The sequence below is a fragment of the Nansenia antarctica genome, assembly GCF_963989245.1.
Source record: "Nansenia antarctica genome assembly, chromosome: 4".
NCBI lineage: Eukaryota > Metazoa > Chordata > Actinopteri > Argentiniformes > Microstomatidae > Nansenia > Nansenia antarctica.
This window is the reverse complement of record NC_137689.1, coordinates 59,718,791-59,740,896: the sequence shown is the minus strand read 5'-3', so window position 1 is coordinate 59,740,896 and position 22,106 is coordinate 59,718,791. Positions and strand designations below refer to the sequence as shown.

Genomic DNA, 22,106 nt, shown 5'->3' with positions numbered 1-22,106 from the left:
CGCCCCAGCCGCTCCACATATTTGATCTGTTCCACCACCAGCACACCTGATTCAACTAATCAAGTCCAAATCATAATTGCTTTGGACTTGATTAGTTGAATCAGGTGTGCTGGTGGTGGAACAGATCAAATATGTGGAGCGGCTGGGGCGCCCCGAGGAGAGGGTTGAGAAACACCACTACCCGTATGGGATACGTCATACAGCGCGTCGGATTCAACGTCAATGAACGTCAACGTCAATGAACGTAAAAAAAAGACACTTGTTGAGAGAAACAAAATGGTGTTGCTGTTTAAAAAAAACATAAATAAATATGTTGTCCCAATTCATATCTTTTAAGTTCTCATCCCTGCATTAGAATTAGAGCAGTTAATAGTTTGATGGTATCATGTGGTAATGCTCTCTGAAAATAGGTGATAGATAGATTCATCCAATCACCTGCCAAGTATTTTTTGAAAGTACCTGCCCTTTTCCAAACAGCTTCCAATTAAGCTTTCCTAGATGGTTGTGTGAAACAAACCACCTGAGTCAGGTTAGTAATGCTCCATCACATGTTTTAATCTGAAGCTTGATTTTAAAGCAACCCAACTTTAAAGCAACCCAATGTAAGTTTAGTTCTTTCACTCGTAGCTCGGGCTGTGGGGGTGCTAGAGGAGGGAGCCTCTAAGTCCCCTGAAGACGTACAAACAAACTGCACGTTGATACGACCTTCCTAGCCGGAGATATGGCCACACTTTACAAAAACTCCCTTTCTTTTTTTTTTTTGCTATTTAAAAAAAAAAAAAACGCAAATTAATCGCAATCGCGATATCTGTCCAAATAATCGCAATTCGATTTTTTTCCCCAAATCGTGCAGCCCTACCACACACCCACACACCCACACACCCACACACCCACACACCCACACACATACACACATACACACACATACACACACATACACACACACACACACAGCTCTTCATTCTTTTCCCAGCACCTTCCCCCTAGAGGGCGGCTGCTGACCGGAGCAGGAACCCAAACCCAGACCATGGCTTCCCCCAGGCCTAAATCAACCCCCACACAGCCAATGGACTTAACCAGACTTGTGTGAGATGTGGAGGGGGAGGGTAGGGGGTCCCTTGGGGAAGGAGTGATTCACAACAGCATGTGGGGAAGGAAATGACTCATGTGAGCTCAGTGCTCTACACACAACCTCCCAGAGAGAGACAGAGTGTGTGAGAGCAAGTGTGTGTGTGTGTGTGTGTGTGTGTGTGTGTGTGTGTGTGTGTGTGTGTGTGTTTGTGTGTGTGTGTGTGAGAGAGAGAGAGAGAGAGAGAGAGAGAGAGAGAGAGAGAGAGAGAGCATGCGTTTGTGTGGGCACGCGTGTCAGTGTGTAAGTGAGTGAGAAAATACTCAAGCATAGAAAAGACAGTATGTTAGAGAAAGACAGAAAAAACACAAGCATTCAAACGGTCAGACTACCGGTCTTTACTGAATGAGTGAAAAGTAGGGAGAGAGAGAAAGAGAGAGGGAGAACTGCGCTGATTGCACACACAGCAACTAAAAGAGGGGGGGGAGCTGAAAAAGCTAATATAAGACACAAACAGACACATATACAGAGAAGAACTCAGAAAATAGAAAAACTCAAACAGAGAAACGGTATCTTGCACATCCACACAGAGGGAGAGGGAATGAGAATGAGGGAGAGAAAAAATGAGAGCAAAGGTTCCATTTTCAGTTTCTCTCTCTCTCAGTCTCTCAGAGAAAGAGACAGTAAGAGCTGGGCACCAGAGAGCTAAAGAAATAAGAGAGAGAGAGAGAGAGAGAGAGAGAGAGAGAGAGAGAGAGAGAGAGAGAGAGAGAGAGGAGAGGGGGAGAGCCTAACGCAGCTGCAGCATCCTAGTTAGTTGGCCCAGTCTGCCGTTGTAGAGGGTGTGTGTGTGTGTGGGGGGGGGGGGGGGGGGGGTGTAAGGAGGGCAGGACCTCCTCCCCTGCTTCCCTCCCCTCCTTTTCCGCCCCAGCCTGAAAATCACATTCCCCTCTCCGCCACTCCCCACCCTACACCCATGCTTCAGTTTTCTGTTCAGGCTTCCTGGATAACTGATGTTAAGTTGGATATGGAATGGTTGATTACACTGTATGTATGCTGGTGTAAATATGATTGGGAAGGCTAATGCATACAATTCCCATTGTTTGATATAGGAATATTCAAAATAGGTCTGTATGCTATCAATATTCTGACATTTAAATCCTCCATAAATGGTTTAAATGCTCAATTAATTCCCGTAGTACTGTACACTGAATTGCAATGGTATCAACACCAAACCCTGCTGCACACCTGCTTTGCTTGTGTCTCTATCCCACCTTCTTTCCTATTGTCTCTAACTACACCTCTTTTCCCATTTCATTTTAGTAAAAAATGTTTGCACCACCACCCTCTCCCATTGGATGAAAGTTTTATTTCAAAGCATTAGTTTCTATTATCATTCATGGTTATACATTTTATAATCTACTGTTTCATTTTATGGTTTCAATGGTCTCACCTCATTTATGAACTTGATGCACTCCAGAAACATGTAATCCGGGTAGTGCTCATTTACCACTTTTTCGTCTACAAAGTGCCTGGGTTCCAGTGTAGGGTGATCTAGCACAAAGGGAAGAGGTGGACAGAGGAAATCTCAGTGCAATTACACACTCAGCCCACTGGGTGTCGCCCCCTCCCTTCCTTCCCACACAGTTGATAGCAACCTCAGCATGTATCAAATAAGTGTGTCACTTCAGTCTATATTGAGAGGATCAGCTCTCCTTGGCCTGATTCAGATTTTGACCATCAAAAATAACAACCCTGAATGAAATTGGACCGCTACAGTCTTAGATGTGATTATTTACCCCAGGAGTTGTGCATGGTGACCAACACACATGAAAGGCCCAATTTATAAGAACATGAATACAGTATGATTCCAGTCAAAGTGGGTAAAAATAAAACAAAGAGCAATAAAACAATAACAGTCACAAAATTAACACAATTCGACAGGCTTGTTGAAAATAGATAGAAATAATAAGAGGGGTCTATTTTGGGGTGCATTTTCGGCTATATCATTTCCACAGTTCTGCTGGTGATAAACAACTAATCTAAGGGAGATGTGGCTAATGCAAACATTTGATGCAAAATAAAAATGTCAGTGGGTCGCTTACCAACAAACTGGGCGCTGCCCCATATGAAGGGTAAAAATTGGAAATCATCGAGCCCCCAGACACCCTGGCTGCCAGCAGGCTCCATTCTGTAGGTTTTCTGAAGCTTCCGCATCACTTCCAGATACCTGAGTGATTGAAAAGGTTATACATCTGAAATAACACACACCAAACCAAATGTACAAAATCTAGCAGGGCTAAGACCAGCTTGTATGAAGACCATACAAAAGACAGGTTAAACAAAGATAATCATAGTACACACACACACACACACACACACACCAGCATTATGCTATACCTGTCAAACACCTTGAAAATAATGGCCAACTGGTCATCTACCCTAAGAGCTCCGACCTTACAGAGACAGCAGAGGAAGGCAGCAAAGGCAGCCTCATGACCTGAACACAAGCAGGACACAGACACACACGTTATTCATGGAGGTTAAGTTACATGAGCACAGGCAGAATGGTACACATTAACTATACTATATAGCTTAGTTTTTGTATTTGACTTGCACTAAATTGAGGGTTGATGTTTCAATGGCTACCTGGCTCCCTCTAGTGGATATATGAGACACACTGTCTCTCTTACTCACTCGCTCTTGCACATGCGCACACACACTCCCGCCCATCCAGGACGCTGACCACAGACTGCTCTCTCCCCTATAGTCAGACGGTTCCGCAGCATAAACACTCGTTCGTAGATTCAAAGTTTCTACCCTCCGTGCTGTGAGACTGATTAACAGTTGGAACTCAAGACCGTGTCACATTCCTTGCACCTGACTACACACCACACACTGCTGTTGCTACTGTACCACTAGGCAGGCATCTTTCTGCCTACTCTGTGCTCTGCTGCTGTTACTACTGTGTCTGACTAAAAAGCCGATTCATGGTCAATCCGCCAGCTGGAGTGCCCGTTCAGCATTTACGGCATTGCAGCCTCCGTCAACGCCAGGGTATTCAATGCTTCTTACGCTTGGCAGACCCTCTACACACCGTCTTATAGACACACTGTCGTGATTTTTTTTTGTATAGCTCCATGAAAAAAAACGAGTTGATAAAGAGACTGATAAAATATGTTAGTCAACTGTGAGCATAACATGGGGAAAATGGGTCTGTGCTATATTCTATTGTGTTTTCAAGAGGAGATTTTGCAAGTAAGAATGTAATTGTAATGTTGAGTGTATCACTACATAAGACAAACTTTAACAATAAAATCCCAGATCTGGAATCCCAAATATTTTAATTTCTTTTCAATTCCAACCCAGACGTTACCTGTTCCAACCCAGACGTTACCTGTTCCATAGTCTATCCTAGTAGAGTTTCCCACCGCCTCTTTCAGATACACAGCTATCTCTGGAGCTGCAGCACACTTGTCTGCTGGGACCACTGCAGCAACCAGTGCCTCTGCTTCCTACACACAAACACACAAATGTCAATCAGTTAGGGTCATTGAGAAATTTGTCAGCTGGATACAGTGTGTGTGTGTGTGTGTGTGTGTGTGTGTGTGTGTGTGTGTCTGTGTGTCTGTGTGTGTGTATGCCCACCTGGTCCAGCTTGGCATACCAGGTCCTGTAGGCCTTGTTGCCAAAGCGAGAGGGCTGGTCCGCTGGAGGCGTCTCATCAATCCAGCGGTCTAGGGTGCCCAACAGATCCATCAGTTTCTCTATTGTCTGGGAAGGATCGTACAACTATCAACATGTTTGTTTGTAGCACTGTGTGTAACTAACCCAAACGCTCTCACCTACAAACTTGTGTATACACTCAAACACACGTTCACACTTGTGCACTCACTCACTAGGACACTAACACACTCACACAAAATCAAGTAGATTGAAATCTATCCCTTCCATATTGACATAAAAATGCAAAATAGAACTGAGTTAATTTCAATAGATACACCACCAACCCCTCTGTAACTTGTGCCTCGGATTCAGATATCTTGCAGTTGTAGGGGTGGCGCTCAAATGTATCTGTATTTTTAACAAAATAGCCTATAATCAGCATGATAATTTGTGAGCCACCGTTAGCCCTTAGAAGATAAGGTGAACGGTGACCGACTTGTCTTGGGCCACGTTTAGCAGGGCACAACATTGTGCAACGTTTAATTGAATGGAAACAGTCCTGATTTCTTCTGAACGGGTCATTGAGGTAGTACTGTGTGCTGTACCACTCATTTCACCAGCTCAGCACACACTGCCAAGTCCAACAAATAGGAGCAAAACTTACCATAAAGCCTGTTGAAGAACATTGTGCACCGTGGTGAGAGAATGTGCCGTCAAATGTGTCACGTGGTTAAATCGTGGTGCAAATCATTTAACCAACTGATGGTGTAAGGATGATAGCACACTTGCCTACACAACATTCTTTAGGTTTTGGCTGTCAGTGTTTCCTCTACATGCATTTATTGGTGGCGGGCCGCCACGAATGAATTTCCTCCGCCACGAATTGATTCAGTCCACAAAAAAAAAAAAAAAAAGTTCTCAAAAAAAAAATAAAATAAATCTGAACATTTTAGCTGATTAAAATATATCTGATCCTAGATCAGCGCTATAATGGATGTTGACTAAAAGTGCACCTAAATCCACGCCCATCTCTCTCTAACCGCTGATCCAAAATCAGATTAATGACATTCAGTTGACGACGTGACACAAGGGCTCCTGATTGGTCTAAATGTGAACTGTGGTATTATTGTTATTGTGTACAGGCCACCGTAGTGACATCAGGGGGGCATTCCATCAACATCGCTAAAGGGAAAATCCAGGTTTAGTCTGATAAATCTCGCGAGAGTTCTTAAAAATAGCCAGGCATATTCTGATAGGTCTCGCGAGAGTTATCAAAAATAAGCCAGGATTTTCCTTTAGCGACGTTGATGGAATACCCCCCAGGTCAGGTGGGCAGGTTACGACGAGACAACAAGAGACCGGTATTGTAGAGCTTACAGAGCGAGTTAAAATAAAGACACTTACATTGAAATACAGAAGGACTCACGTGTATGTTTAATAGAATAACACGACATGGTGTCAGAAGTCCTGTAAGTGAGTGTTAAGAGTTAGATCGGCCGACAAGTGTCATTTGAGCTCGTGACGGTGAGAAGGGAGAAGAAAAGATGGATGCTAATGCTAACGCAGCTGCAGTCCAGAGAACGGCGCCAAGGGGAAAAGAAGGGGAGACGATTTTTTTATTGACAACGGAATTACATGCTGGGAAAAAATAATAAAAAAATAATAATAATACGTCGTTGTTTTGAGCGCGCGTGCACGCGAAAAAAATCGCGCAATTCCTGGAGGAAACACTGGCTGTAGTGGACAAACATGAACAAACATCATTAAAAGTTTCATAATCCAAATTGGATGTTTTTGCTGAGGCTTAATTTGAGCAAAATGTATGTATTTCATTAATTTGCGCACCTCACACTCGCTCATTTCTGTTGGACCCCAAGCAAGCGTGAATTATCGAGGGGGTGGTGTAACAATGAATGTTGATACACATAATGCATTGTTACAGCTCTATATATGTGTGACTGGTGCTGCTATACAGTACCTCAGACACTTTGTATTCACATGTCAGCTTTTTCCCCTTCACTCCCTCGTTCAGCGTCAGAACAAATCCCATGTAGTCAGCATACGCCTTTGGAAAGAGAGATGGAGATGAATAAGGGGGAGGGGCAGTAATATGAAATGGAGGGAAACACATTTTGTTATCACTGTGTACCGTTTCTGTTGCTAACAGGCCTGCGGTTGCTGCTATTGCTTGCTTGCATGACATGCTGCGCTATCTAGCTGATACCTGTCTGCTTATGCTGTGCTACTTGCATTTGCCTGTTTTGCTGACCTTCTTTTTCTACTGTATCTGTCAGAGTATTGCGAGGTGCTCACTGTCAGGAAATTGCAACCATAACCCTGCAAAGGGACAGCCCAAAAGCCCTGAGGATAGGTTATGGATTGATTTGGAATTAGGACTATGTACCATACTGTACTTGAGGCGTGTGTGGAATACCTGAGAGCGCTTCCACTTCGACATGTCAGGAACCATGGTGATCTCCTTTTTGGGCACCATGAAGTTAGAACTAGCTGGAGTCTGTGCTGTGTCATCTTCAGGGGAGGAGCCTGAGGAAAAGAGATAGAAAACATATAAAAAACATATAATGTTTGCTGTATCTGGTCTTGAATCATTTTAATAATAATAAGATGTATTTATATAGTACATTTCATACATAGTAATGCAGCTCAAAGTGCTGTACAATACAGTGTAAAAGCACAAATTAAAAAACGAGAAAACAACTAAGACATCAGCAATACAGTGCAAAAGAAAACAACAGGAAGATTAAAAACAACAGTAAATGATTATGAGCATGATAAAAACATAGCCTACATTATCTGGTCAAGACTAACATCAGGTGGTCCAATACCACCTTTAACAGTTGTTGGTTTACAGTCCGATTCCATATTTCTAGCCATGTCATGTAGTTTTAACCAAACACACTTCCAGATATGTTCCAATATTCAGGACAATCACTTGAATCTCAGAGCTCAGATACAATCACAGAGCTGTCACTCTGATAAACAATCCCCCCCCCACTCTCACACACACTCTGTTGAACAACCACAATGGGTACAATGAGTGACTCTCAGAGCGCATAAGAACTGCCCCAGACCCCGAATATCGCTACTAGGCCACTTATATAATTCCATAACTGGATACTACTTCATTTCCAATCATAGTTAACTATCTTACTTAGGCCTACTTAGCTAAATTACTTATCAAATGCACATTTGTGATACGTTTACGCAATGCACATCAGTGGCACTTCCAGTCACTCCCTCGCTTCAACTGTGCTTACTCAGGCCGGCAATACAGAGTGCACTCTGCTGTAGCAAGTTCTCCCATACTTTGTGTACTGTGTATATATATATATAGTATATGGCAGTCTCACTCGTCTGTCTTGTTCGAATTCTCGTCTACTACGTTCTAGTTCTGCATCCAATTGAATGTGTTATTCAAGTAGCTCGCGCAGACCCTATGTGCCTGTACGCTGACATGTGTGAAAAGGCGCAACACAGCAATCTTCTGGCATTTAGCTCATGTGTGAATGGTGAAAATCACTGGTGGACCCGGGTTGGGATTCCATGTAATTTACAGGGTACCATGTGTGAAAGGAGCTTAAGATAACACCAACACTTGTAACCTCTGACTTGTAACCTAATCAAGGGAGTTAGATTCCCAAGGCAGTTTAAAAGCATAGTCTGTTTGTTGGGACCAAGTAAAAAAAATGTCAGTTTTGTCCTCATTAGCCTAACTTATTACTAAAAAAGTTATTGTTCATCCATTCATTGACAGCTGATAGACAGTTGGTGGGAATAGTAAGGGACAAGGCAACTTCCTTGTACAACACCAAAACGTATAGCCTATCATACTCATCCGATTCATGATCTCCAAGACTGACATAGAATTTTCTCCCTATGATACAGAACCAGCTTAACAGAGAGCAACCTAGTTTGGAAGATGATTCATGAGGATCTTGTGATCAATTGTGTCGAATGCTGCACTTAAATCCAACAAGAACAGAGACCTTATTAGCATCTGTGTTCAGTATGATATCACTGACACATTAGTGAAAGCAGTCTCTGTGCTATGATTAGACCTGAAACCTGACTGAAACTTTTCCAGAATATTGTTTTCGTGTTAGTTAATTTGATTATAAACCACCTTTTCAAGTATCTTGCTAATAAAAGGTTTTGCAAGGTAGTCATAGTAAAAGTTCCTTCTTACATAGTGATCCGAAAAGCTGGAACATTTGCAAAGCAAAGATGTATAACAGTTAAGGGAGTTAACTTATGGAATACCTTTGAAGAGGAAATGAAAATGTGTAGTACACTAAAAGGATTTCAAAAATTACTAAAAAGTAGGATGATTGACAAGTATAGAACGGAGGTATAGATATAGTTTTTTGTTTGGTATTTTTGAACTTTTTGTTAACATGCGTAAGTAAAATGTTGTTTATAAATGTTTCTGTCTTGATTATGCACTTAAGGGGAAAAACCACTCATGTAAAAAGGGTAGGCGCATTAATATAGTTTTTTGTTTGGTACTTTTGAGTTTTCTGTTAAGATGCGCAAGTGAAATTTTGTTGTTGTTGTTTTTGATTATGCACTCATGGGGAAAGAAAACATGCATGTTGGTTCTAAGATCCAGTGATCTTGTCCGACTCACCATCCCCAAAGCCCGTACCGTTGTCGGTCGCAGCGCTTTCCGGTTCGCTGCAGCACATGACTGGAACACCTTACAGAACACCCTCAAACTCACCGCCCTCACCTCACTCACTGCTTTCAAACAAATCCTGCATCGAACCATAGTCGATCAATGCACCTGCTGATCACCGTCTCTCACCCATCCCATAACCGCCTCATTTTAAGTACCCCTGCTCCACTCCCCCCACTATCCCTCACCCCCGCTCTTCCTCACCCCTACCTCCTCCTTCTCTCTCCCCTCTCTCAGACTGTTAGTATTTTAATGCATCTGTATTTGCCAGTGTTTTATTGTTGTAAATTATTTAACCTTGTTTTATTTCTAGCTCCCCCCCCCCCCCAAAGAGCCATTGCTTTTTGGTCAGGCTGCATTTGTAAATAAGAATTTGTTCTTACATGTTTGCCTGGTTAAATAAAGGTTAAATAAATAAAATAAAATGTAACAAGGGTAGGCGCAATAAGCCATGGCTTCAGCCTACACCTTTTTGGTCCTGGTACGCATTGTGACTGTGTAAATCTTTTTATGTATTGTGAATTGTATAAGGGACCAACATAAACATTCTCAATCAATCACTCAATCAAACAGGCAAGAGCAATGTGGAAACCTCTCATAATTATAACATACGGTATGTTATATTGTATACGGTGAGGAAAGGAGGACACTAAAGCAAGCTGGGACACTGAAGCAGCTGTCTCTGGAGTTACCCTAAACAATTCTAGTGGCTACTGAAGAGACAACTGTCCTCCAAGTATAGCCACGGTTGTAATAGCCTAAATGGAAACACAGCCACCCACAGAGCATAGCTACCTAAAGAGGAACACCCCTGTCGTAGGGATACTTTCTCATGATGTATGTTACATGCCTGCTTTGTCAAAGTATGTTAAAAACCAGTGAGATGCTAAATGCTTGAATCTGGAACCTATCGGGTTACACCAGAGGAGTAGAGGAGTTGATGTTTTCTAATTGCATGCACAGATTACAATGCTCAAATTCAGAGTAAAATTATCATCATGTGGACTTGACTAGGCATACTACAGCTTGTATGCAGGGGGGTTTTCCCGTGAGACCACGCTGATAGAATTGGCAGCATTTTGACAACATAGAACATTTTCTCCCCAGATGGTTAAGAATGCTTATAGGGGTAAACTCTGACATTGTAAACAAGTCACCACCCAATCAATCAGCATTGATCGTCAAATGTCCATATCTTCCAAAATATGCTTAGCATTTAACAGACAGGGATTGATAGTCATACATAATAACATTGTTTTTTGTTTTTTTTCTACATATAGCACACACTTTTATCCAAAGCGACTTACAACAAGTAGCTTACAGTTTAAAGTGAAGTGAATCATCTATACATCAGTCAGACATAAGCAACAAAAAAATCTATGCTAGGACCAGGTACCGTTAGCAGTCACAATGCTAGAAGACGGACAATCATGACCGAAAGACAGAGAACAAAAGAAGGAACATGGAAAAGCATGCCAACATATAGCTTTTCCATATTAGGGATATTACATATTAGAAGCGTTTCCAGTGCACGAAGTGAATGATATCGATGCAGAGTGGCTGAGCTACCACTCTCGCAGTGCCACTGAGGGGCTAGGCTGCTGACAGCTATCCCAACAATCGCGGGACACACTAGCTGACGAAATAGCACCGTCTCATGTCATCAGTGCACGAATCATTAGCGTCTCACCACAAGTTGCATTTCAGAAATCAATCACCACTCCCCGTCCTGAGTTTGGACTAAAGCTAGCTCTAGTCGGCTAACTTAGCTGGCTAACGTCAGCTGTACTACCCTACTAGTTAGCTAGATAGCTTGCTAGCCATACACCATGATTGATGCATTCATTGATCAGATCGTGACATTTACGAGAAGCACAAGCGGCATAACTTCATTCCCCATGCATACTCTACTTGTTAGCCCAGCTGATAACATTATGCATGAAATTGTTTATTGAATTACTAGACTATTTACCTGAATGATGTTCAGTCTCCGCCATGTTTACAAGGAAAGGTGAGGATTTCGACAACATCAACTTTCAACTTTCAACCTTCTCTGGTGTTTTTTACTGACGCCCTCTCGCGGCGCTCCGGTGGTGGTGCACATGCGCAGTATGGCTGTGAGGTTGTTTTGGAGGAAGGTGCCAAACAATAATTAGCCCTCGCTCGCTCCGGCACTGGAACAAGGGCATGAAAGCTCGAATAGGTCCGGTTCTTTAAATCGCTGGCCTCTTTTGGGCCGTTCTTACGAATAACACAATGTTGAACAGTTTGGTCAGGACTATGGTAAGTACAGTCAACCATGCTGTATCTTATGCTAGCAATTTATTTATTTACAATCGGGCCTTGAATGCATGTAGCTAATTTGGCAGGTCTAGGCTGGTAGAGTGTCGACTGAGTGTTCGGTTTTGTCAAACAGCCTCGATCAAGCCTCAAACCTTCGGTGCAAAGTCCGAAAAAAGAGTAGTGTCAGTAGCAGCTCACACGTGTATTTCTCCAGCAGTCGACAGCTGCAGTTCAGTGGATTGTTGACATTACTCCACTCATCATTATTAACATGGACATGGTAGCCTTTTTTTTTTTTTTTTTTTTTACAGTATGACTAGTAGAATTACATTCTATACAAATAAACAAACTCAATTCAAGTTTCCAACTTGTGTAGTTACGGTGTAATACTTACATGGGATTACAAATCACAGTCTGATCAGAAGTCGAACCTCTCCACTCTTGTCTGACAGGCAAAGGCAGCCATGGAGGTGAGACCTTATGGCCTGGTGAAGCCTGTGTCAGTGACGCGGGTCCCCGGGCGCTACCTGGCCCACCAGGAGGGTCTGCCCAAGCTCCCCGTGCCACCTCTCCACAAGACCTGTGACAGCTACCTGGCCGTCCTGGAGCCCATCGTGGAGGAGGAGGAGCTGAGGCACACCAGGGAGCTGATGGATGACTTCCAAAGGCCGGGAGGAGTTGGGGAGCGGCTGCAGAAGGGGCTGGAAAGGAGGGCCCGCAAGTCTGAGAACTGGGTGAGTTACCGGCTTCTGGGTAGATTATTATTTGTATTTATTTATTTAGATCCCTAGGAACATCTTATAGCATAGGTGTTATAATAACCATACTAGTACCGATACCTGTCTAAGTAATTCAGGCCATGACACTTTGGAGAGGAGAGTAATAATATAGGCTAATGGCACAGCACAGGGCGGATAAAGGAAACAGATCAGAGTGATGTTATGAGGTGCTTTGATATCTAATGTGCCTGTTTGTTCTTTGGACAACTTGTCATTGTCCTGGTAAACAAGACATGGTAGAAATTCAGCATTGTTGGATGCAGGAACAGTCAGGTATCTATGCTAGTGATTTGGTGTCCTTTTAAAGTGGGTCTTGGGTGTAGTGTTAGTTACTGCTTGCTCTAACCTGTTGGTGTAGAGCAAAGGTCTATGCTTTTATTTTATTAAACTGTTATTTTCTCAGGGAAATCACAACGATACCCCAACGATATCTCTTTTTCAAGTCCCCCCTGACCAATATAGGGCATACACAGTACAAAATACAAAATAACAACATATAGGCCTACAAAATGCTGGTGCGGGGGAGAGAGGAGGGGTATAGCCATGTGATTTTTCAACTTAGTTTTTAGTCTCCATTTATTCAACTATAATAGGCAACTAAAGACTTGAGATGTTATGGTCAATAAAGAGGCAGTTGAGGGCCACTTGTCTCACTGGAGCCTGCGAAACCCTAGAAGGCTGAAAGGTAGGCTCGATAGAGTTAAACCACAGTTAAGTGGAATTTATGTGTATCCTTCAGTGTGAAATTATACAATTTTGTCATCTGAGTTTGAGACTAGCCAAAAAAATTGCCAATGACCTTGTGTTTTGGAATATAGCACTGGAACATTCCACATACAAGAGACATGACCGAAATCTTTCAAGGGCAACGCTGACTGTGGTTCACTCTTGAGTGGCTGAAACAGTCTTCTTCATATCTCCATTTGCCCATAACTTTTTCCTTATGTGACCAACTCCAGTGACTTTGTGTAAGCCCAGGCCTAGCACTCTCACACTCAGCCTACTCTAGTTGACGATTTCAGTCGGTACTCTGATTTATCATCAACTAAGCTTGTCCTCTTGTGCTCTCTCTTTCTCCTTGATAATGCCATGTTAGTGCCTTAATATTTAAAGAGACAAGTAACCGATACATTGGTTGTTTGGTTTACATGTAACCTCTTGCTCAATTCCCTTTAGCTCTCAGATTGGTGGCTGAAAACTGCCTATCTGGACTACCGGATGCCGGTGGTGGTCCACTCTAGTCCTGGGGTGGTCCTGCCCAGACTAGAGTTCAGCGACAGGCAGGGACAGATGAGGTTAGACCCCCCCCCCTTATAGCCTTATAGACCCACTAATAGTGGCCGTCATAGACTCAGCTGTTCACATATGCCCTCGTGCCCTCACTGCTATGACATTACATTATATTTAGTAGCCTATGATGTAACATGATCAAAGTGTGGATAGCTAATATCTTCTGTGTGCAGCATTGCACTCCAAACACACACAAACTATTGCTATTCTGCATAGACATTGCAGTATGAAGTGGATTTTGAGTAAAATAAATAAATTTTGGCTGTATTACAGTCACATTGAGTCTACAGTAGCTTTGCTTTTACTGTGTGATTGAAATAGGGCCTGGAGTCAATCATTGGCAAATGTTATGGTTCATTCCCTGCCAACTCACCTTGTTGCCAATTGGGTGACATTCCATGCTAGAGTCACCGTGTGCTGTGCACCATACTGTGGTCCATGACCTTTATACATACTAGCCTCCAGTATGTGAATCCCTCTGCTGCTATTTAGGTGCACCAGTGGATCATTACTGCACATTGGCCCCCCACTGACACAAACAAAGGGTTACGTAGCCCATTGCGACCAACTGACCTGTGATCTGAGCTAAGACCGTTACAATGTTGACCTTACATCATTGATCACACTAACATTGAGGTTGATATGACTCAGTAGTCTATTTAATATCCTCAATATTTAAAGGGACAATCTAGGAATAATTAATGAATTTGAGAATGGTTACATTTCTCCCGCCCCATCCCTCAGCTGCTGTTGTTGTTTGAATCCCAGAATTCCCATTTAAAGAGATGAAGTACTTACTGTCTGTCCACTTAATGTTTGTGAAACAACCACAGCATCCTACTTTGGTTGTTTTGTTCACACTTAAACCTCATGCTAAAATCCCTCTACCAGGTTTGCTGCCAAGCTGATTTCTGGGGTTCTGGACTTCAAGACAATGGTTGACAAGTGAGTGCTACTCCTTGTCCTGAGTTTGACCCAATAAAGTTGTACACCTTAAAAATTGTGATATATAGATCGATAGATAGATACTTCATTGTTTTGCAAACATTTGAAACCATGGATTTTGCCCAGGTATCATCCCTCTACACTGACGGACCACACACACACACACACAACCATCCACTTGTCACTGTTTTCCCCAGTGAAACGTTACCACTGGAGTACCTGGGTGGGAAGCCACTGTGTATGCACCAGTACTATCGGGTCCTGTCCTCTTGTCGCATTCCCGGCCTGAAGAGTGACTCGGTGGTTAACCATGCAAGCAGCTCCAGACCCCCCACACACATCACAGTGGTGCACAACTTCCAGGTTAGAAAGACTTTGGGCCCTATTATGCACTTCTTAACTTGCCGTCTTAAGTCTTAATTAAGACGCACCGCCAGGTTAAGACCTACCGCCACCCTTATTATGCGCTTCATACGCGCTACTGCTATTATGCTGGTGTCGATAGGCGCCCACACATAAGACGTAATACTCCCGTGCATATATTACTCATTGTGGGAGTGTTCATATGTTAATGAAGTGCACTAGGCGCCCCTGCTATTATGCGATCTGACTTTGCTCCTAGCGCTAAGAAGTGGTTTGAAAAGTTCTTAAGTTTAGACTTCATGCACGTTTTGAAACACGAGCGCGCCTCCGCGGTTTGCGCATGCATGTGGGCACACATGAACACGCACGTGGCTCCACGGCAAGACGTCAATTACGGTCACAGTATAAATGCTTTATTTCAGAAGGGAGAGGCAGAGAAGCGCGCTGACCTCCTTCTTAGGACTTCCATAATAGCATAGCGCTAATGACTCAACGCAGCCGGTTCTTAAAGGGAATGGCACCTGGCACGCTGATTGGGTTGATTGAGAAGACGCCCAAAACACACCCATGACTAATTTCTTTGCTTAGCGCCGGGTTTTAGGCGCCCACTACCGTACGCATAATAGCAAAGTGGCCTTGACCACGCCTCCACGTCTTAAGTTTAGATCTACCGCCTCGTCTTATTGATGAAGTGCATAATAGGGCCCTTTGAGTCATAAATACTAGGTTTACTTCATGCCTCTTTTGTGGCTACTATGTTATACAAGGATGTTTTTCGTTCCGGACACATCAATAGGGAGGCAAAGTGGTTTTGTCAAAATATAATCTAACTTACTTCAGGTTCAAGCCAAATATCTGCTATAAGCCTTGTGTTACACATATGCATTCTTGTTTTATTTTTTGATTAACTAGCGATTGGTTCTGATGGCGTTTCTCAATTAATTTGTCGAAACTAGAAAATGAATGGCTAACTTAAGATGGCTAACTTAAAGACTAATCAAATTGGACAAATGAATGTACAAGAGACTGTAAACCTATATGTTACACAACGTTTATTTCACACTTCACTTTGGTACCCTATAGAGAAGTGTGAGAATGAGTATGTATTTACCATCTCTCCTCTCCCTCCAGTTCTTTGTGCTGGATGTCTATAACAGCGATGGCACTCCTCTGACAGTGGACCAGCTCTACATGCAGCTGGAGAAGATCTGGAACTCCTCCCTGCAAACCAACAAGGAGCCTATCGGCATCCTCACCTCCCAGCACCGAAACAGCTGGGGCAAAGCCTACAATAACCTAATCAAGGGTGAGAGCAAACTACTTTGTATTTTGGACAAAGAGTAAAGCATTTTCTTTATTATTATGTAATCATGTATTGTTTTTATTAAAAACGATTTGGTGTGCCAGGAAAGGAATTGAGTGCAAATAAGGCTTTGGATGTATTTTGGTAGACTAACATGGCTTCCTCTCCTACTCACCTTTCCCTAAGCTGCACTGATGGTTAAACTGGACAAGTGAAACACCTATTTAGTGTGCTTGTCCAGACAGTCATCTTGGCCTTCATTTATCGAATGAGTTTGGAACTGCTTGGAAAGTTTGAAACCAACTACTTTGCCTTTGGCTATTAGAATGAGGCAAGTGGTCTCTCAGGAACAATGTAAACGTGTAACATGTACAATTTAAATAAAATGGTGCGACACTTTGATTAGTTTCTGAACCGATCCACTTGGTTGGATACACTGCTGACTGACCCAATTTTTGCTTGACAAATTGTTGTAGTTTCATTTAGTTTAGTTTATTAGGATCCCCATAAACTGTTGCTCATGCAGCATCTACTCTTCCTGGGGTCTATTACGATGTTGTGACTGTGACTGTGTGCATTTACAGTAGAATTCCATATCCATTTGTCCCCCTCCTTCCTGCAGACAAGACTAATAAGGATTCTGTTCGGGCCATCCAGAAGAGCATCTTCACTGTATGTCTAGACGCGCCCATGCCGCGCGTGTCTGACGAGATGTACCGCAGCCGCGCTGCCGTCCAGATGCTCCATGGGGGAGGCAGCCGCTGGAACAGTGGCAACCGCTGGTTCGACAAGACCCTGCAGGTGAGTGCAAACACACACACACAAAATATGTCATGCTGTTCACCCTTTAATCATAGCTACTGTATGTGCTTATTAACTAAATAAATAAATCAATGGCGGATGGCACCAACATAATGTCAATGGATCAAGTCGAATCTACTTTTTTAAAAGGGGCTCACCCTTTAAACTAGGGACGCAGTATATTCAACCATTCAACATACATACATTCCTGGTACACTTCACGTTTTGGAAATGATATATCGGTAGTTACCTCCCTAATTACATGGCCTTATACTGAATTGTATCTGCATTTTCCTTTCTTCCTTTTCTTTTTCTGTTTCCCTGTACCCCAGTTTATCATTGGAGAAGATGGGTCATGTGGTCTGATGTATGAACACGCCCCAGCCGAAGGACCGCCCATCGTGTCTTTGATTGATCATGTGGTTGAGTACACGTAAGTAGACCATTATCGCTCATAAATTAATCTGACTCAACATTGTCCAAGATTATACTGGATATAGAGTGGGGAGTTGCGTTTTTGGGGAGGTGCTTTTGCTTTTTTCGTCCTGTGTCTGGATGAGATTTCACTGTTCATTTTGTTACGTTATTGCAACTAAACAGGAAGAACTTTGAGATGGTGCGCTCCCCCATGGTCCCCTTGCCCATGCCTCAGAAACTACGCTTCAACATCACGCCTGAGATTAAGAGGGATATCGAGAAGGCCAAACAGAACATGAACATGTGAGAACAATGCAGTTATATTAATATGATACATGGCAGTACAGAAATGGTCACCAATCCTGGGTGTGAAGGCTTTTATTCTAGATCCCAGATTAATTATTTTGTTAATGTGACCCATTAAACAGCATGGTGCATGACCTGGACGTCAAAGTCATTGTGTTCTCCCACTTTGGCAAGAACGTGCCAAAGGCCCACAAGATGAGCCCTGATGCCTTCATTCAGATGAGCTTACAGCTGGCCTACTACAGGTGAGCTCTCCCTTGCATCTCTATTGGAGTATAAAGAGACCGTAGTCATTGGATTTTAGGCATGTAGTTCTGCTGTCTACAGACACACAAAAGGCCCCATTTTCACAAAGCAAAATGTCAACTTTTAGTCACAATATTTAGTAGTGGAATAAACGTCTCTTTTTGAGAAATCCAATACAGAGGCTATTATTTTGGCAGAGGTTTTGGCAACATCTGCACTGACATGTCACATATCAAGAGTAGAATTACAGTGCCCTGTGTAATTAATGGGACAGTGATTTTCTTCTCTTTTGGCTCTACACTCCAAACGTTCTCGATTTTGAAATCAAGTTAAGTAGTCTAGTATTGATTCTAGGCATTGCATTTGCCTTTGGAGTCTGCTATTGGTGTCTGTCAATATGAGGAGCAAAGCGGTGTCAATGAAAGTCAAGGAAGCCTTTGTTAGGCTGAAAAATCAGAAGGAAAAATAGCCAAAACATAGCCAAAACCTTAGGCTTCCCAAAATCAACAGTTTGGAACATCATTAAAAAGAAGGAAAAAAGCACTGATGACCTCAGGCTGGTAGGCCACTTCTATAGTGGATGATTAGATTAGATTAGATTCACTTTATTGTCATTACATAGTACAAGACAATGCAACGAAATTATTGTGCGTCTAACCAGAAGTGCAACAAATAGCAATTATATTGCAGTGATAAGTAGCAGTATTTACAGCAATCTATACAGTAAAGTCATGTCATACAAAGGTGACTGGATGTATATGTGCAGTGGTATATATAAATTGAGATTATATACAATGTGCAATTGTACAGGCTATGATATATATGATAAATATGTTATGTAATACCAAAGAATGCTCACCATAATTAAGAAAAAACACGAAACAACTGTCCCACTGATGGTGGTTGATTGTGGTGGTTTAGACATATATAGCTGCCACAATAAAAACTTAATTGATGATGTCACTGCTGAAGCAATAGGAGAATGTATACTAAAGTGTATAGAAACATCTTGTCTGCAAGCAAATGCCTCCAAATTCATTGGATGGCGCTTCATAAGACAATGACCCAAAACATCAACAAGTCAATCTTCAGATTTAAATCCAATTTAACACGCAATTCATTTCCTGATGCTAAGGTTTTAGGCAAAAATTGGGTAAATGGGTCGCAGACTTCAGACAGCTATGTAAAGGATTTTACTAAACATGAGTGCTTAATCTGGATATTTGATCAATTTGTCCCATCACTTTTGGGTACCCTGAAACAGGGGGACTATGCAGAAAAAGTGTTTTTTCTGAATGATGAAACCAATATGTACACAAATACAATCAAATAAAAGCTGATAATCTCTACTTTAACCTCATAGTACTTGTTTGACGCTGGGCACTGTATGTCAAGAAGTTACTCTTACAAACCATTTAGAGGACATGTCTCATCTGCTCTTTATTCTCCCCCCTCCTAACCACCTTCCTACTCTCTCAGGATGTACCAGCGGTGCTGTGCTACTTACGAGAGCGCCTCCCTGCGCATGTTTAAAATGGGCCGAACCGACACTATCCGCTCTGCGTCCATCGATTCGGCCAACTTTGTCAAGGCATTTGATGACCAAACCAAGCAGGTCTGGCTGGGCTAGATCCAGATTCAGAAGTTTATGGGAATAAGAATTGTCCTTGCAAATAACAAATAGATATTTATTTATTTATTCTGTTTGGACAGAACACAGAGAAGGTGGCCTTACTGGAGAAAGCTGTGAAGGCACACAGGGCATACACTGACATGGTGAGCACTACGCAGTGCAGTCAACATGGGAAAGCAATGCTACATTTACTTTTTTCAATACTACTTTAATAATGTACAAAGCATTCCATTTGGGTTGAGAGAGGAAAAATGCTCAGCTACTTCCATATATTGAATGCCAATAATGAATCACATTTGTAATTGTTGAAATAGGTGGTATACACCTTTGGGCAAACAATATATTTCACACTCGTTCATTATGGAAATACCCTTTTAGACCTATTTGGCCATTAAAGCCACAATCCGGAGTTGATGAAATAGCCAATTGGCTATCCCACTTGGGGTAAACAATATAAAAACATAGTTTTGTGCTATAATAAAAGCAACCAGAGAGACAGTTTAATGTTTAACTAAACGTAATTGTATGTTAAAATTATAGGGAAATGGCAGTATAATGTAACCTGAGTATGAATCCTTCTTTCTGTTCAGATCAGTCTGAGAGGAAGTGTGTTAACAACAAGCAGTCCTTTTCCTCATGTGTGTTTTTCTGTTGTCTGGACTGTGTTGTCCCCAGGCGATCCATGGCCAGGCCATTGACAGACATCTACTGGGTCTGAAGCTCCAGGCCATAGAAGACCTAACCTCCATGCCTGAGATCTTCATGGACACATCCTATGCTGTGGCAAATCACTACAACCTCTCCACCAGCCAGGTACTCTAAAAATACTTTACCACTTTTCAGATTTGAAGGAATCAGGTTGGTGTAAGAACCATGTAGCAGGAAGCTCCCCAATTGCATGGATTGGTTGAGCCATCACCATATTGCTTATACCTATCCAGTCCCTCATATTTGCAAACATCAAAGGGGCAGAAACCAGGAAAAGGGGCTGGCAGTACATTTAGAATCTGGCAACTTCACACTTCCAACTGCATCAAAACAAATATCTCTAACAAAACCCTTCAAATGTAGTACATTAACTACAGTAAGTAACTTACCCTGCATGTGCTGCAAAAACTAAATCATACCGTTGGAATCCTTACCCACTCTTCCTCTCTCTTTCTCTTTCTCTTCATCTCCTCATGCTGGCTAAAGGTGCCAGCCAAAACAGACTGTGTCATGTGCTTCGGGCCTGTGGTGCCAGATGGCTACGGCGTGTGCTACAACCCCATGGCCAGCCACATCAACTTCTCTGTGTCGGCCTTCAACAGTTGTGATGACACCAATGCAACACGCATGGCCCAGGCCTTGGAGGACGCTCTGCTGGACATGAGGACCCTGCTGGAGCAGACGCCCAAGGCCAAGCTGTGAGGCCAGGCTAGGCTAAGCGAAACTTGGCTGGGCGAGTTAAACTAGGCTAGGCTCAGCTAGGCTAAGCAAAACTTGGCTGGGCTAGTTAAACTAGGCTGGGCTCAGCTAAGCTAAGCTAAACTTTGGGTTGGATGTTGCTTTGCTAGGCAAGGCCACAATCACACTGCTAAATACCACTTTGGAACTGGTTCAGGCCAAGCTAAACTGAGCCACCATAAACTGTTTGCCTAGATTTTTGTTTGCCTCAGTGTCAACTGTATGGTACATCTTTAAAGTACATTTTTCCCTGTGTGTGTTGAACATGGACTTTGTTGTCAATGACAAATGCAGATATTTTAATATCATAGAAATTATGCCATATTTGAGCCAGGTACATGGCTTCCATTCTTAGCATTGTGTCACAGTTGCTGCAGCACATCAGTTCCAGAGGGTGTGTTGGTTTTTGTATTACAGATTAAAAGATTTATCTACTGCAATTCAAGACCTATTCACATTGATTGTCCATGAGATTTGGCAGGTTGACTTGTTTTACCCTGTCTGTCGAGGCTACAGACGAGTCATAGTCCTTCCATTTCAATGTTTTTTGTACAAGCCTGTGGCCAAAGAAAGAGAATGATTAATGCACTACATGGATCTTAAAGAGGTTTTATCACTATGAAGATTGAGAAAGGCATGTTAGAATTGTAGCATCAACAATACTTGAAAGTGGGGGATGGGTTGCTGGAATGTTTTTGTTTTTTCCAAACTTGCTTTCTTGGTGTTTTCTTTGTTTTTAACACCATAATTGTGTAAATACAGAGATTTGACTTGATTTGCACTTCTGTGTCTTGGTTCATAGCACTATGTATAATACAAGATTAATAATGTTCATGAAAAGTAAACATTGTTTGGAAACACAA

The 22,106-nt window shown here is 42.4% G+C and overlaps 2 protein-coding genes across 3 annotated transcripts in view; one reads left to right on the top strand and one right to left on the bottom strand.

The window, feature by feature from the left end:
• ptpa (protein phosphatase 2 phosphatase activator) overlaps positions 1-12,234 on the bottom strand; it is a 21,305-nt gene extending 9,071 nt beyond the window's left edge. Inside the window, exons 1-8 of one of the 2 annotated variants that reach the window (XM_080529884.1) lie at positions 12,109-12,234; positions 7,170-7,279; positions 6,714-6,800; positions 4,718-4,843; positions 4,467-4,584; positions 3,470-3,569; positions 3,175-3,299; positions 2,523-2,623 (exon numbers count right to left, since the gene is read on the bottom strand). In XM_080529884.1, coding sequence (XP_080386010.1) covers positions 2,523-2,623; positions 3,175-3,299; positions 3,470-3,569; positions 4,467-4,584; positions 4,718-4,843; positions 6,714-6,800; positions 7,170-7,229 — 717 coding nt within the window. In that variant the 5' untranslated portion in view covers positions 7,230-7,279; positions 12,109-12,234. Of the gene's footprint in view, positions 1-2,522; positions 2,624-3,174; positions 3,300-3,469; positions 3,570-4,466; positions 4,585-4,717; positions 4,844-6,713; positions 6,801-7,169; positions 7,280-11,403; positions 11,526-12,108 lie in introns of those variants that run through there. The other variant, XM_080529883.1, reaches the window with a different exon arrangement.
• Positions 11,587-22,106, top strand: crata (carnitine O-acetyltransferase a). Its single transcript, XM_080529882.1, has 14 exons — positions 11,587-11,714; positions 12,167-12,448; positions 13,670-13,788; positions 14,675-14,728; positions 14,926-15,091; positions 16,223-16,397; positions 17,017-17,195; positions 17,528-17,628; positions 17,796-17,915; positions 18,041-18,163; positions 19,644-19,779; positions 19,878-19,940; positions 20,473-20,610; positions 20,992-22,106. Exons 1-14 carry the CDS (start codon positions 11,688-11,690, stop codon positions 21,205-21,207), a joined length of 1,899 nt encoding a protein of 632 aa, XP_080386008.1. The 5' UTR covers positions 11,587-11,687; the 3' UTR covers positions 21,208-22,106.